Below are 13,051 nucleotides of genomic sequence, written 5' to 3' on the forward strand. Positions count from 1 at the left end.
GGCGCTTCTTTTGGGCTCAGCAGAAGTGCCAGGATCAGCACCAAGCTCCAGCTGAAGCCTGGCCCTGATCCTGGTGCTTCCACTGAGCCCTGACAGCCCCGAAGAAGCGCCGATCAGCTGGAAAGTGGCACTGATCCTGGTGCTTCTGCTGAGCCCTGACAGCCCTGCAGCTCCAGCCATCTCTTGCTCAGGCTTGTGCAGTGCTGCCACCGGTTCAGCTCATTCCCCTCCCCGGCTACCACTTTTCTAGGATGGTTGCATACCACCTGCCAGGTGCCAATGTACCACAGGTGGTACCCGTACCACTGGTTGAAAAGCCCTGGAATAGATTAATGAAGGTTGCTGACCTGTCAGTGGCATTTAAAGGTTGCCCGGTGAATGTATTAATACCACCTGGTCCGTAATCCCACAGAATTCTTTCAGCGGCAATAAAATATTTTCTTTTATGACCACTCCAGGAAGGAGTGATGTTTTGACCACAAGACTTGATGCTATATAATCCTGACATTCCATCTGCAGTGCAAAAAAAAGAAACATGAGAAGCATTTAATTGCTTTTGGTCCAATCCAGGGGTGTCAAGCTCAATTTCATTGAGGGCCGCATCAGCATTGCGGTTGCCCTCGGGGGGCTGGGTGGGTGTGGCCAGGGTGGGTGCGGTCTACTGGGTGGGTGTGGATGGAGTGGGTGTGACTTACTGGGTGGGCGTGGTTTCGGCAGGCAGTGGGGTGCTCTCCTCACACCACCGAGAGGTTAAGCCGGGCGGTGTGAAGCTCGCCAGCTTTGCACCTTGCTGCCTGCTGAAACTGGGCAGGCTGGGGGCTAGGCAGCATTGCACTTCTCATCAGTTTCGCACCACCCAGCTCAGCTCTTGGCGCTGTGAGGAGAATGCCCCGCTGCCTGCTGAAACCGGGCCGGCTGGGAGCTGGGCGGCCTCGTATTCCTTTTTGGATTTGCGCCGCCCGGCTCAGCCTCTCGGTGCTGGGAGGAGAACACCCCACTGCCTACTGAAACCCCTCCCCCAGAGCCCATCAAACCAGATAGGTAAAGTAGGCGACGGCCATTTGCTGGCCACTTCCAAGTGATGATGCATTTCTTCATTCCTAACAAAGGGTGACACCTCCCCAGCATGCACCCAGGGGATGGGGCCGATGTGGCAGGGGCTGGTTCCTCACTGTTTCCAGACAGCCTTGTGGAGCTAAGACTGAATGCGTTTCAGCATAGATGGCCACCATAAAATTGTACATTGGCTCCCGGCCGGCCTGGGCCAGGGCCAAGGCAGCGGGGGCCGTTCCCTCACTGTTTCCAGGATGGCTTTGCGGGCCACATGAAACCACTTCGCGGGCCGCATTCCACCCCCCCAGGCCTTGTGTTTGACATGTCTGGTCTAATCCCACAAAAAAATTTCTTTATCCAAGATGCTTATCACAGTCTATTCAAGGCACATGCTCAACTGATATCTGGCCCAATTCTGGCCCAAATCTAACTGAGAAGTCTCCACCCTGCCTTAGAACAGGGCTTTTCAACCTTTTCACCCATTGTACCACTTTTAGGATATGGCAACATCTGAGTACCACCAGTCGCTTAGCAAGGTGTCAAAAACTTGATGATCTCCCCCCAAAAAGGAAAAAAATGATAAAGTACAGGTAGTCCTCAACTTACAACAGTTCGCTTAGTGACTGTTCGAAGTAACAATGGTACTGAAAAAAGTGCCCCCCCAAGCACAGCCGAGCAAGGCACCTGCCTGCCCACCCGGCCGTGCTCTTCCTCCTGTCTGAGGTTTTCATTGTTGTGAGCATTTCTGTTGAGGATTGGCACTGGGGATGGGGTGGGGGGGTGTTTGGTTTTTATTCCCCCCGTCTGCTGGGTGGTTGCAGCAGGTTTTGGTCACTTCACATGACCCTGGGACACTGTGACCGTCATAAATATGAATCAGTTGTCAAGCATCTGAATGTAAATCACAAGACCCTGAAGATGCTGCAACATTCCAGCTGATTGGCGCTTCTTCTGGGCTCAGCAGAAGCACCAGGATCAGCGCCGAGCTCCAGCTGGAGCCTGGTGCTGATCCTGGTGCTTCCGCTGAGCCCTGACAGCCCTGCAGCTCCAGCCATCTCTCGCTCAGGCTTGTGCGGTGCTGCCACCGGTTCAGCTCATTCCCCTCCCCCGCTACCACTTTTCTAGGATGGTTGCGTACCACCTGCCAGGTGCCAATGTACCACAGGTGGTACCCGTACCACTGGTTGAAAAGCCCTGCCTTAGAACATGGCACGTGTTTCTGAATACCTAGCATGCTGCTGCTTGTTGAATTGTTTACCTGTCATGTGACGATTGACTTCACAATTTACAAGCCATTTCCCAATGTTCTGCGCAACCATCGTTGCCGTGATGAAGGTGGCAGGAAAAAGGCTAATGACATCTGTCCTATATCCTCTGTTAATCAGGACATGATCAAAGAAGTGCACAGAGTGAACATCCAACTCGCTCCCCATTCCAATCAAGTACCAGGACACCAAATCACCAGCACACATTTCCAATCCAGGAAGGTTTCCATACATATATCCATTAATTGCTATAAATGTATAACACAAATAAAACCAGCAAAAGTTAGGAGAAATAGGAATGCAACAAAGCACTTTCTTTCCAAAACAAGTCTTGAGAATATGCTCCTAGCAATTGTATTTTTTTAAAAAAAACAACAACACAACAACAGCATTTTGCAATGTTAGATAAATATCTAATGGGAATACCAATATCCAGTGTGAAACTGATTGCCACTAATGTGGTTTCTCCTGAATTAACTGATCAGAGGCTGGATGGCCATCTATCTGGAATTCTATAGTATTATTGTATTATTTGCTCAGTAAGTGGTACCTGGCTCAACAGCAAAACCTGTTAGAAGGATCTAGGAGTCCTAGTGGACAATCACTATGAGCTACCAAAAAAGCTAATGCAGTCCCAGGTTGCATTAAGAGAGAGAAAGAATCAAGATCATGTGTCGTGTTAGTACCACTTTGTCATACTTTGTTAAGACCACACTTGGAATATTGCATCCTGTTTTGATCGCCATGATATGAAAAAGGTGTTGAGACTCTAGAAGGAGTGCAGAGAAGAGCAACAAAGATGAAGGGACTGGAGGCTAAAATATGAAGAACAGTTGCAGGAATTTGATAAGTCTACTGCAGGGATAGGCAACCTTGGCTCTTTTATGACTCGTTGACTTCAACTCCCAGAATTCCTGAGTCAGCATGGCTGGCTCAGGAATTCTGGGAGTTGAAGTCCATGAGTCATAAAAGAGCCAAGGTTGCCTACCCCTGGTCTAGTGAAAAGTCTAATGAAAAGGACAATGGGTGATTTGATAGCATATTTGAGGGGCAGCCACAAAGAAGAGGGAGTCAACCTATTCCCAAAGCACCAGAAGGCAGGACAAAAAACAATGGATGCAAGCTAATCAAGGAGAGAAGCAACCTAGTGTCAACAGTGCTAACATCGGATGTTCTTGCTTTGACAACAGATGGAAATGTAGCTATCTTTTCTCTTTTGCTTTTAGAGTTAGTTGATGCTGGGAGGGGGGATGTGGATGAGAGTCCAGTTAGTCATAACAATAATAACTCAGCGTGGGAATCCAAGGTTATTGAGCCCAGAGTTGATAAAGATTTGGCCAGGCTGGAGAGCTGGGGAGAAAGCCCGTGCTTCAAGCTAATTGGGGAATGTGATTTATGACTGTTAATTGGAGGAGGAAGTTGTGCTTTGCTACTTTGTGCCCAGGGGAGGGGAATTCAGTTTTTGGCTTTAACTATGTAGTGCCAATACTTTGTTTCTTGAATAAAAGATTCTTTAAGGTAAACAATGCCTCAAAGTTCTTTTGAAGAGTTTCATCTGTCAGAACCATGACACCTAGAAATAAAGAGAAATTTCCTGACAGACTAGACTGGACAACTTCTAAGGTCCATTTCAACTCCTTTATTGCAACTTTCTGCACCATCTCATTCTTAGGCGAGTAACAGGGAATTTCAAAGTATTACACTTTCTAGACTAAAATGCTATTCTCACTATTTATTTGTGTTAATCGAAACAAAATTCTAAAGCCATAAACTTACCTTGCCCATGTATACTGGTTATTGAATTAATGGAACTTTATCTGATAATGTCTCCTTAGTTCTGATACTGTCCTGTCATCTTTCAAGTTGCTTGCTGTGGTCTTCTGGCTTACAACTTGGTCCTTTATGCATTTATGCATCACATTAAGCTCCAGTTGATGAACCTGGAGGTCTTAATAAAATGAATCTCACCAGCTTAAAATCCACCCTCACCTGGTTTACATAATCTCTCTTTTCCAGGGAGGATGCTGAAATGTCACCATTTGAACACAGAACATAGAATCATAGGACCAGAAGGGACTTAATTCAAGTGAGAAGCACTGCTTGAAATGAAAGGTACTTAGCCTTGCAAACTCTATTTCAGCCTGCAAGCAATCTAGACACAAGGCCCTAATAATATTACTGAAATGTAACTTACCATTTCAAATTTCTTACTTAAGAAAAGCTGCAGCAGCTACGGTAGATCTCACACTCCAAACCTATTATGGCTATAAAAACAGCATCTTACAATGGCATTGGTTATGGCAACAACTTACATAACATAATATTGCTGAGCTGAAAATCTTCATCCTCTTTATCGACCGTACTAGGATCTAAGCAAAAAGTGTTTATATTCTCATCCAGGTACCAGCTGAAATTTTCATCTATATTGCTGAACATCAGGGCAAAGCCTTTGAAGTTGTCTGCCGCTGAAGCTGAAATGTTGCCTAAAAATCCTTTAAAAAGAAATTAAAAAAAACCCCTCTTAAGGACATTTATTTGGAACATGCTTAAATCTGCAAAAAATCTGACTCTGAAACCAACCCTAAGTTAGAAAAAATGTACTGAAGAAACAGCAATCCAGCCCACCCAGATACCAAGCATCTGGGGCACGCCAAAATCATTTTTTTAAAAGAAGTGAATATTGCCAAAATCTGGCAAACTTGCAGGTTTGCCAGATTTTGTGCACCGTTGAAATACTGCAAGATTTCAGGTGACAATACTATAGTTCCAACAATGTGCACTTTGTAATATGCAAATTCTCATACACATTTAAGGGTGAGATTGTTGAATTCTTACCAGGGAATTCTTGGGGAGGGGATACATTTATTTTAATGTCTTTGCTCCCTGTATCATTTCAGAGACATTGGGTTCTGAAGACACATAGCCTACATACTTGGGATTACAGATAGTCCTCAATTTACAACAGTTCGCTTAGTGACCGTTTGAAGTTACAAAAGCACTGAAAAAAAGAGACTTATGACCATTTTTCACAAGGCAAATTCCAGGCTATTCTGACTATTGAAAGATTAGCAAGCTACTTCAGGGGAAAAATTATGAATCTAAAGCCTTTGCAATGTATTAACATAGTACATGTGTTGCCTTTTATAATTATTGATGGAAATTTTATCAATGAGCAGATTTTCTAAGGGCCATCCAAGTATTTCCATATGGCATTCACCATGGCAATAATCACTAGGACACCCCAGTTGGTTTATGCTATAATCTTTCAATTTCAGTTTTGAGATTTTCATACTTTGTAATCTTCTCCAATTCTTTGTCTTCTATTCTACTATCCCTTGGTGTTGCCATATTATCCACACTTCCTTCTTTTCAAACATAGTTATATCTGATGCGATACAATCTTGGCTGATAAAGCCAAGACTTTTAATCAGTTTATATTCAGAAATCCCACTATATTTTAACCTGCTCACTTTCAACCATTTTTTCAATTCTCTGTTCCCACCAATTTTATATTATTGCTATATGACAACTTCAAAGATATTCCAGTGAATAATTTTGATGACTATGTTATATTGTCGTTTATAATCACTTTGTGTAATCTTCTTGCATGAATGAGTATATGATCTACTGTTTCTTCTTTTTTGCCCAATCTTCATTTTGAATCAGGATGATTTTTCAGTTCTGGCCTTGATTGAACTAGTTCAACTAGCTTGATCTTAAGCAATGGAACAACCTGCCTCCAGAAGCGGTGAATGCTCCAATACTGGAAGTTTTTAAGAAGAGACTGGACAGCCATTTGTCTGAAATGGTATAGGGTTTCCTGCCTGAGCAGGGGGTTGGACTAGATGACCTCCAAGGTCCCTTCCAACTTTTATTATTATTATTATTATTATTATTATTATTATTATTATTATTATTATTATTATTATTATTATTATTATTATTATTATTAACCAAAATCAAGCCTTCAGTTTCTTTTTTTAATGTTCTAGTAGTAGCCCATTGCTAGGTTTCCACTTTCCCTGCTTCATTTGTAGAAATTGATCGTGTGATGCTTTTCCTTGCTAGCATTCTATTTGCACTTTTATTACATTATTTTGATATTTATATATATATATAAAATAGTCTTAAAGATATGAGTCTCGGGTATATTCATATTCAAAAATTAAAACACAGATCACCGAGACTGAAGAATTTATTTAAAAACTTAGCTTTCGTCAGCATCTGCTGACATCGTATATATAACTATATAACTACCGTATATATAACTATATATAACTATAACTATATATATTATATATATAACTATATATATAACTATATATATATATATAATAGTTATAGTATAGTTATATATAACATTTTGTTCCAACACTATTAAATATTCATATTAATTAAAATCTGTACCTTTCTTACAAACCAGCAAAGGTCCAATTAACCCACTGTTGATATCTTTTGGGCTGTTAATGTGTGAATGGTAAATCCAGGTCAGACATGGTGGATCAGCTGGAGTAGGTGCAAAATCCTCAGTAACTGGCCATATGTATGTGTAGTTGGTCCCAGGGAGAACAAAGTCATCTTCTTTACTCTTTCCACTTGTTCCATCAGGATAAAGAGCTCCTGAAGCAGATAAGGAAAGAAGACTGTCTGAATCCATAATATTTTCATTTAACGCTGTAACAGCACTTTTTCTGCTTCCAAAGTTCAAAGGTGCTCCTGGATTCTTATGCCATTTAAAAAAGAGAATAGAATAGAATAGAATAGAATAGAATAGAATAGAATAGAATAGAATAGAATAGGATGGGATGGGATGGGATGGGATGGGATAGAATTCTTTATTGGCCAAGTGTGATTGGACACAGAAGAAATTTGTCTCCAGTGCATAAGGTCTCAGTGTACATACAAGCAGTAAGTGATAAATCATGATCATAGTCATCATAAAAATACATCATAAATCATAAGATACAACACTTAGTGATAGCCATAGGATACTAGAATAAGCAATCGACATAAATCATACTAGGATACCAAATAAAACAATATAAATCGTAAAATACAAGCAACAAAATTATAGTCATAAATAGATTAGGAGATTGGTAAAAGGAAAGATGAGAGGAATAATGGTAATACATAATACAGCCTTACTAGATAGTTTGACCATGTTGTGGGAATTAGTTGTTGAGTAGAGTGATGGCATGGGGGGGGGGAACTGTCCTTGGGTCTAATTGTTTCGGCGTGCAATGCCCTATAGCAGTGATGGCAAACCTTTTAGAGACCAAGTGCCTAAACTGCAATCCAAAACGCACTTATGTATCATCGGGTGCCGGGTGGGCGTGGCTGCAGTGGTAACGGCAGACTGGGTGGGATTAAAAATTTCAATCAATCAATTCCAACTTTGCGAGATCTTTTTTTCCCCGCAAGAAGTTGAAACTGATTGATTGATTGAACCCTTTTTTTTTTGCACACGGTGGTGGAGGCCTAAAGTGAAAAGGTTTTATAAAACCAGCTGAAGGCCTAAGACTGGGGTGACGGCACGCGTGCCCACAGAGAAGGCTCTGCATGCCACTTGTGGCACACATGCCATAGGTTCGCCACCACGGCCCTATAGCAATGTTTTGAGGGTAGAAGTTGAAACAGTTTATGTCCAGGATGTGAGGGATCTGTAGATATTTTCACTGCCCTCTTTCTGACTTGTGCAGTGTACCTCAATGGGAAAAGATGAAAAAACCTTGAAATCCTTGTTTATCGATGGTAATGCGACCAGAATGCGGTTGCGAAGTAACGTGGTTATAAAATACAATGTCATGTGACTGCATCAACTTACAATAGCAGTTCCAACAGTCACAGTTGCTATTGTTAGGCGAATCCTGCACAGTCTGTGTCCTGCGGCTATGGGATTGCCATTTGTGACCTCCTGCTGGCTTTCCCATTGACTTTGCTTGCCAGAAGCTGGCAGTGCAAGTCACAAATGGTTATCCCATGATCACGGGACATTGCAACATCCTTAATTTTTAGCTGGTTGCTGAATGGTAGCCTTTTTTTTTAAAAAAAAATGAACTCCTTGGAATTATCTGGGTAATTGTGAGAATCAGACCATTGGACTGATCCAGAATATGGCTCAATACATCAAGGGATATTTTTATATATCTCAGCAGACTAACTGAGGTGTGAAGGACCAGGCCATTTCAGCCTAGTGCCAGTACGCTATTCCAGAGTCACATTAGCAGTATTATTGGAGAATAACGTCTGAAACAGAAAGGCAGAAAAGAAGTTATTTGTTTTACCTTCTGAGTCCTTCTTGTATAAGATTCCGTGCGGATGTACAGAATATGGCCGGGAAGCAAAGTTTTTAAAATGAATCATAAATGTGTCCTTTTCTTCAGCCTTCAGCACCGGACCAAGAACACCCAGCCAAGATGGTTTGGCAATCTCGTGAGAGTAGGAATCATCGGTGAACTGCTTGAAAATTGCCTTCTTGTAAACTCGTCCAATCCTGTTAGGTCCTCTTCTCATAGTGTTATTTGCCTCCCTACAACGAAAAGTGGGAAAACCCATTTCCAACCGAGGTTCCCATTGCGGTAGAAGATTAAACTTCAAATACAGGTAGCTCTTAACTTGCAAGAGTTCATTTAGTGACTGTTCCAAGTTACAACGGCACAGAAAAAAAAGTGACTTATGATCTTTTTTTTCACACTTACACTTGTTGCAGCATCCCCATGGTCATGTGACCAAAATTCAGAGGCTGGACAACTGGCTCATATTTATGATGGTTTCAGAGCCCTGGGATCAAGTGATGATCTTTTGCGACCGTCTGAGAAGCAAAGTCAGCGGGGAAGCCAGATTCACCTAACATCCACATTACTAATTTAACAAGGGCAGTGATTTATTTTAACAACCGTGGAAAGAAAGTTCGTAAAATGGGGCAAAACTCACTTAATGACTTTGCGCTTAGCAACAGACATTTTGGGCTCAATTGTGGTCGTACGTCGAGGACTACCTGTACCGTATCACTTCCATTCTCCAGAATATGGGGATTTTTTTTTTAAAAAAAAATTATCAAATGTGTATACTCATTTAAGCTTGATACAAAACAAAATATAGGAATCTGAAATTCAGGTGTTACAGATCCCCTAATAAACAAATCAGCAAAGAGAGAGAAGCAATATGTCATTTAATATGTCATTTAATACAGAGAAGAGCAACAAAGATGATTATGGGACTGGAGGCTAAAGCATATAAGGAACAGCTGCTGAAATTGGGTATGTCTAGTTTAACAAAGAGAAGGATGAGGGGGGACATGATAGCAGTGTTCCAATATCTCAGGGGCTGCCACAAAGAAGAGGGAGTCAAGCTCTTCTCCAAAGCACCTGAAGGCAGGACAAGAAGCAACGGATGGAAACTAATCAAGGAGAGAAGCAACCCAGAACTAAGGAGAAATATCATGACAGTCAGAACAATTAATCAGTGGAACAACCTGCCTCCAGAAGCGGTGAATGCTCCAACACTGGACGTTTTTAAGAAGAAACTGGACAGCCATTTGTCCGAAATGGTATAGGGTTACCTGCCTGAGCAGGGGGTTGGACTAGATGACCTCCAAGGTCCCTTCCAACTTTATTGTTTTGATTATTATTATTATTAGTAGTAGTATATAACTGAAAATAAACAGCAATTAACCACTTCCTCAGTAGCCAGCTTTGTTTAGCTTAAAAAAACATGGCTTTCAGTTGTGTGCTTTTACAATCTTTGATTATGTCTTTCCATGGTCGTTGGAATTAGCTACTGGAAAAAAGAAAACACCGTTGTAAAATTAAAGTTGAAAGAAAATGAACTTGGCAAGCCATTCCTGTAATATCCAAATATCAATGAATGCCTATAGGAATGATTTTGCACACAACAACTTTAGAATTTGATCTGCCTTAGATAGCATTCTCTTTCCATTAGCAAAAAGAAAAAGAGATCAGAAGGAAACACATGACATTTGAAAAGCCAAGACGTTTTATTATCCAATTAGTTAACAACATCAATGCTGGTGAGTGTGGGGTTTGCCCTATCAATACTGATGGGCATGTGGTTGTCTCTTTGGTAATTCCTTGATTAGAGTATTGTTTTCTGCCTGGTGTTAACCTCTGTTTATCTGTGTGTTTACTGATGGAGAGGATGTGTCTTTTTGTTTCCTTCTTAGCTTCTTTTATTGTCTCTTTTGAATGGTGTGTAAATGTGGTTTATCTCTATGTATTTACTGATGGCTAGATGTTAGGCTTCGAGGAATTCCCTAGCATTTTTTGGATTTACCTGGTCTAGAATGTCCACAGATCCCTAGTTGAACCATGGCTGAGTCTGTCCATGTATGTGAGATTATGGAGTATCCATCATGTCTTTTGATGGTAGTTCGTGTTCATGGATGTGCTCTGTAAGTATTCTGCTTGTCTGTTCTACACAGTGGTTACTACAGTCCTTACACTGTATGTTGCAGATGAATATACTGCAACATATAACACACATGGTGTTGTGTCCTGAGCCTGCAAGAGCTGAAAGCAGGCTCAGGATTGTTGCAAATGGTCCCGGGCAATCCAAAAGCTGCCCGGGACCAGACAGGGTGGCGCCAGCCTTGTGCGCATGTGCAAGGCGTGAAAAGGGTCAATTCCTATTGGTTCACACTGTCCGGGTTTCTTGCCCTATAAAAGGCTTGCATGCCTTTTGCTGTTTGCTTGGTTGTAGGAGAGAGAAATAAAGAGCTTGTGGTTTTCACCATGTGTCTTCGTCAATTGCCAACGAACCGAAAACACAACACATGGAGTGTGAATAAGATCACACACACACACACACACACACACACACACACACACAATTACATACAGGTAGTTCTTGACATACAACCAGTCACTTAGTGATTGTTCAAAGTTACAACAGTCCCCACCACCCACAGGTACTTAGGATCTACTTTTGATTGGTGTCTCCCTGCTGTTGTGTGACTGCATTTTGGGGTCTTAGCAACTAGACTGTGTTTATGACTGTTGGCAGTGTCCCACAGTCATATAGCCACGAGGTTTTATGGGTTTTTTTTGCTGAAAATTAGCATTTACTACCAGTTTTCTGCAAAAATACCGCATAGAGAACAAAGGGTTCACTTAACAACCATGGCATTGCTTAACAACCATGGTGATTTGCTTAACGATAAATAAAGGTCATACAATTGGATTATCATGGTTGCAGGAACTGGGTATGGCTAGTCTAGAGAAAAGAAGGACCAGGGGTGACACGATAGCAGTATTCCAGTATTTGAGGGGCTGCCACATAGAGGAGGGGTTCAAATTATTCTCCGAAGCACCAGAGGGCAGGACAAGAAACAATGGATGGAAACTAATCAAGGAGAGAAGCAACCATTTTGGAGAAATACTTGTCCGATCTCTTCTTAAAAACCTCCACTGAATTTAATTTGGGAACGTACAATGTTTAGAACAACCTCAAGGTTTATTTAATCTTGATTTACAAAACATTTCATATAGGAAGTTCCTCTCATCTTGCAATCCTTTTGCTGATAAGCAAGGAAATTTAGAGTCACCTTATGGGTGGCATAAATAAATTAAATAAATAAACAAGGAAATAAATAAACAAGGAAATAAATAAATAAGCAAATAAATAATAAGGAAATAAATAAAGTCAAGCTATTTTCCAAAGCACCTGAAGGCAGGACAAGAAGCAATGGATGGAAACTAATCAAGGAGAGAAGCAATCTAGAACTAAGGAGAAACTTCCTGACAGTGAGAACAATTAACCAGTGGATCAACCTGCCTCCAGAAGCAGTGAATGCTCCAACACTGGAAGTTTTTAAGAAGAGACAGGACAGCCATTTGTCCGAAATGGTATAGGGTTACCTGCTTGAGCAGGGGGTTGGACCTGATGACCTCTAAGGTCCCTTCCAACTTTTATTATTATTATTATTATTATTATTATTATTATTATTATTATTATTATTATTATTATTATTATTATTATTATTATTATTATAGCAAATGATAAATAAATAAATAAATAAATAAATATTTGCAACTTGTGTGACATGGATCTGCCCTGAAATACAGTATCATGTTTCACAATTTTTTTCACCCCCTTCCCTCCCCAACCCCCCCCCCAAAAAAAACCCCAACCCAATCTCAAGATGAATATTAACGCTGCTGTTAAAAATTGTCTGGATTTACTTTTGAAATGATAGAAAGCCAACAACGTGTAAGCCACACTAAGCCAGCAAGCTGCATCTGGGTGCCATACACAATTTTATCCAATGGGATGAAATAACTTTAAAAAAAAAAAAAAAAAACTTTGCCGTGGAACAACAAATTCTGATCTTACTTATCTTCTGTGAGCTTTTGTCCCGTGATCTGATTCTTCCCCGTAGGTGCATAATCCCAATATTCTTCCACAGCGCCAATGTAGTAGATTCTGGTAGCTGCTTGGATTAAGATTAAAAACGGCAGGATTATACAGATCAAAAGGCAAGCGAGCAGTTGTACAGAAGGCATGGCTGTGCAATTCAAGGGCGTGCTGTTTGAGCCAGGAGGCAGCAAAAGCACCTTAACCTCTCCTGCTTATAAAAAATCCCAGCTAATCAAGCAGGAAGAAAATTGATGCTCCTCCCAGGATTAATTTGAGGAAGGACAGAGCAGAAAATATGAGCGAACAGAGGGAAGCCTGATACCCCATGGGCTTGGTTTGGTGATAGGCTTCTTGCCAAA

General features: G+C 41.2%; 1 protein-coding gene across 1 annotated transcript in view; it reads right to left on the reverse strand.

Annotated features, from left to right (window-relative positions):
• LOC107297009 (hephaestin-like protein 1) overlaps positions 1-12,838 on the reverse strand; it is a gene marked incomplete at its 3' end in the record, with an annotated part of 17,137 nt that extends 4,299 nt beyond the window's left edge. Inside the window, exons 1-6 of the mRNA XM_029286195.1 lie at positions 12,669-12,838; positions 8,603-8,847; positions 6,726-6,938; positions 4,631-4,810; positions 2,312-2,566; positions 348-513 (exon numbers count right to left, since the gene is read on the reverse strand). Of these exons, the coding sequence (XP_029142028.1) occupies positions 348-513; positions 2,312-2,566; positions 4,631-4,810; positions 6,726-6,938; positions 8,603-8,847; positions 12,669-12,838 (1,229 nt within the window). The remainder of the gene's footprint in view (positions 1-347; positions 514-2,311; positions 2,567-4,630; positions 4,811-6,725; positions 6,939-8,602; positions 8,848-12,668) is intronic.
• Positions 12,839-13,051: the final 213 nt, after the last annotated feature.

This window comes from Protobothrops mucrosquamatus, unplaced genomic scaffold, assembly GCF_001527695.2.
Source record: "Protobothrops mucrosquamatus isolate PMUCROS unplaced genomic scaffold, P.Mucros_1.0 scaffold3076, whole genome shotgun sequence".
NCBI lineage: Eukaryota > Metazoa > Chordata > Lepidosauria > Squamata > Viperidae > Protobothrops > Protobothrops mucrosquamatus.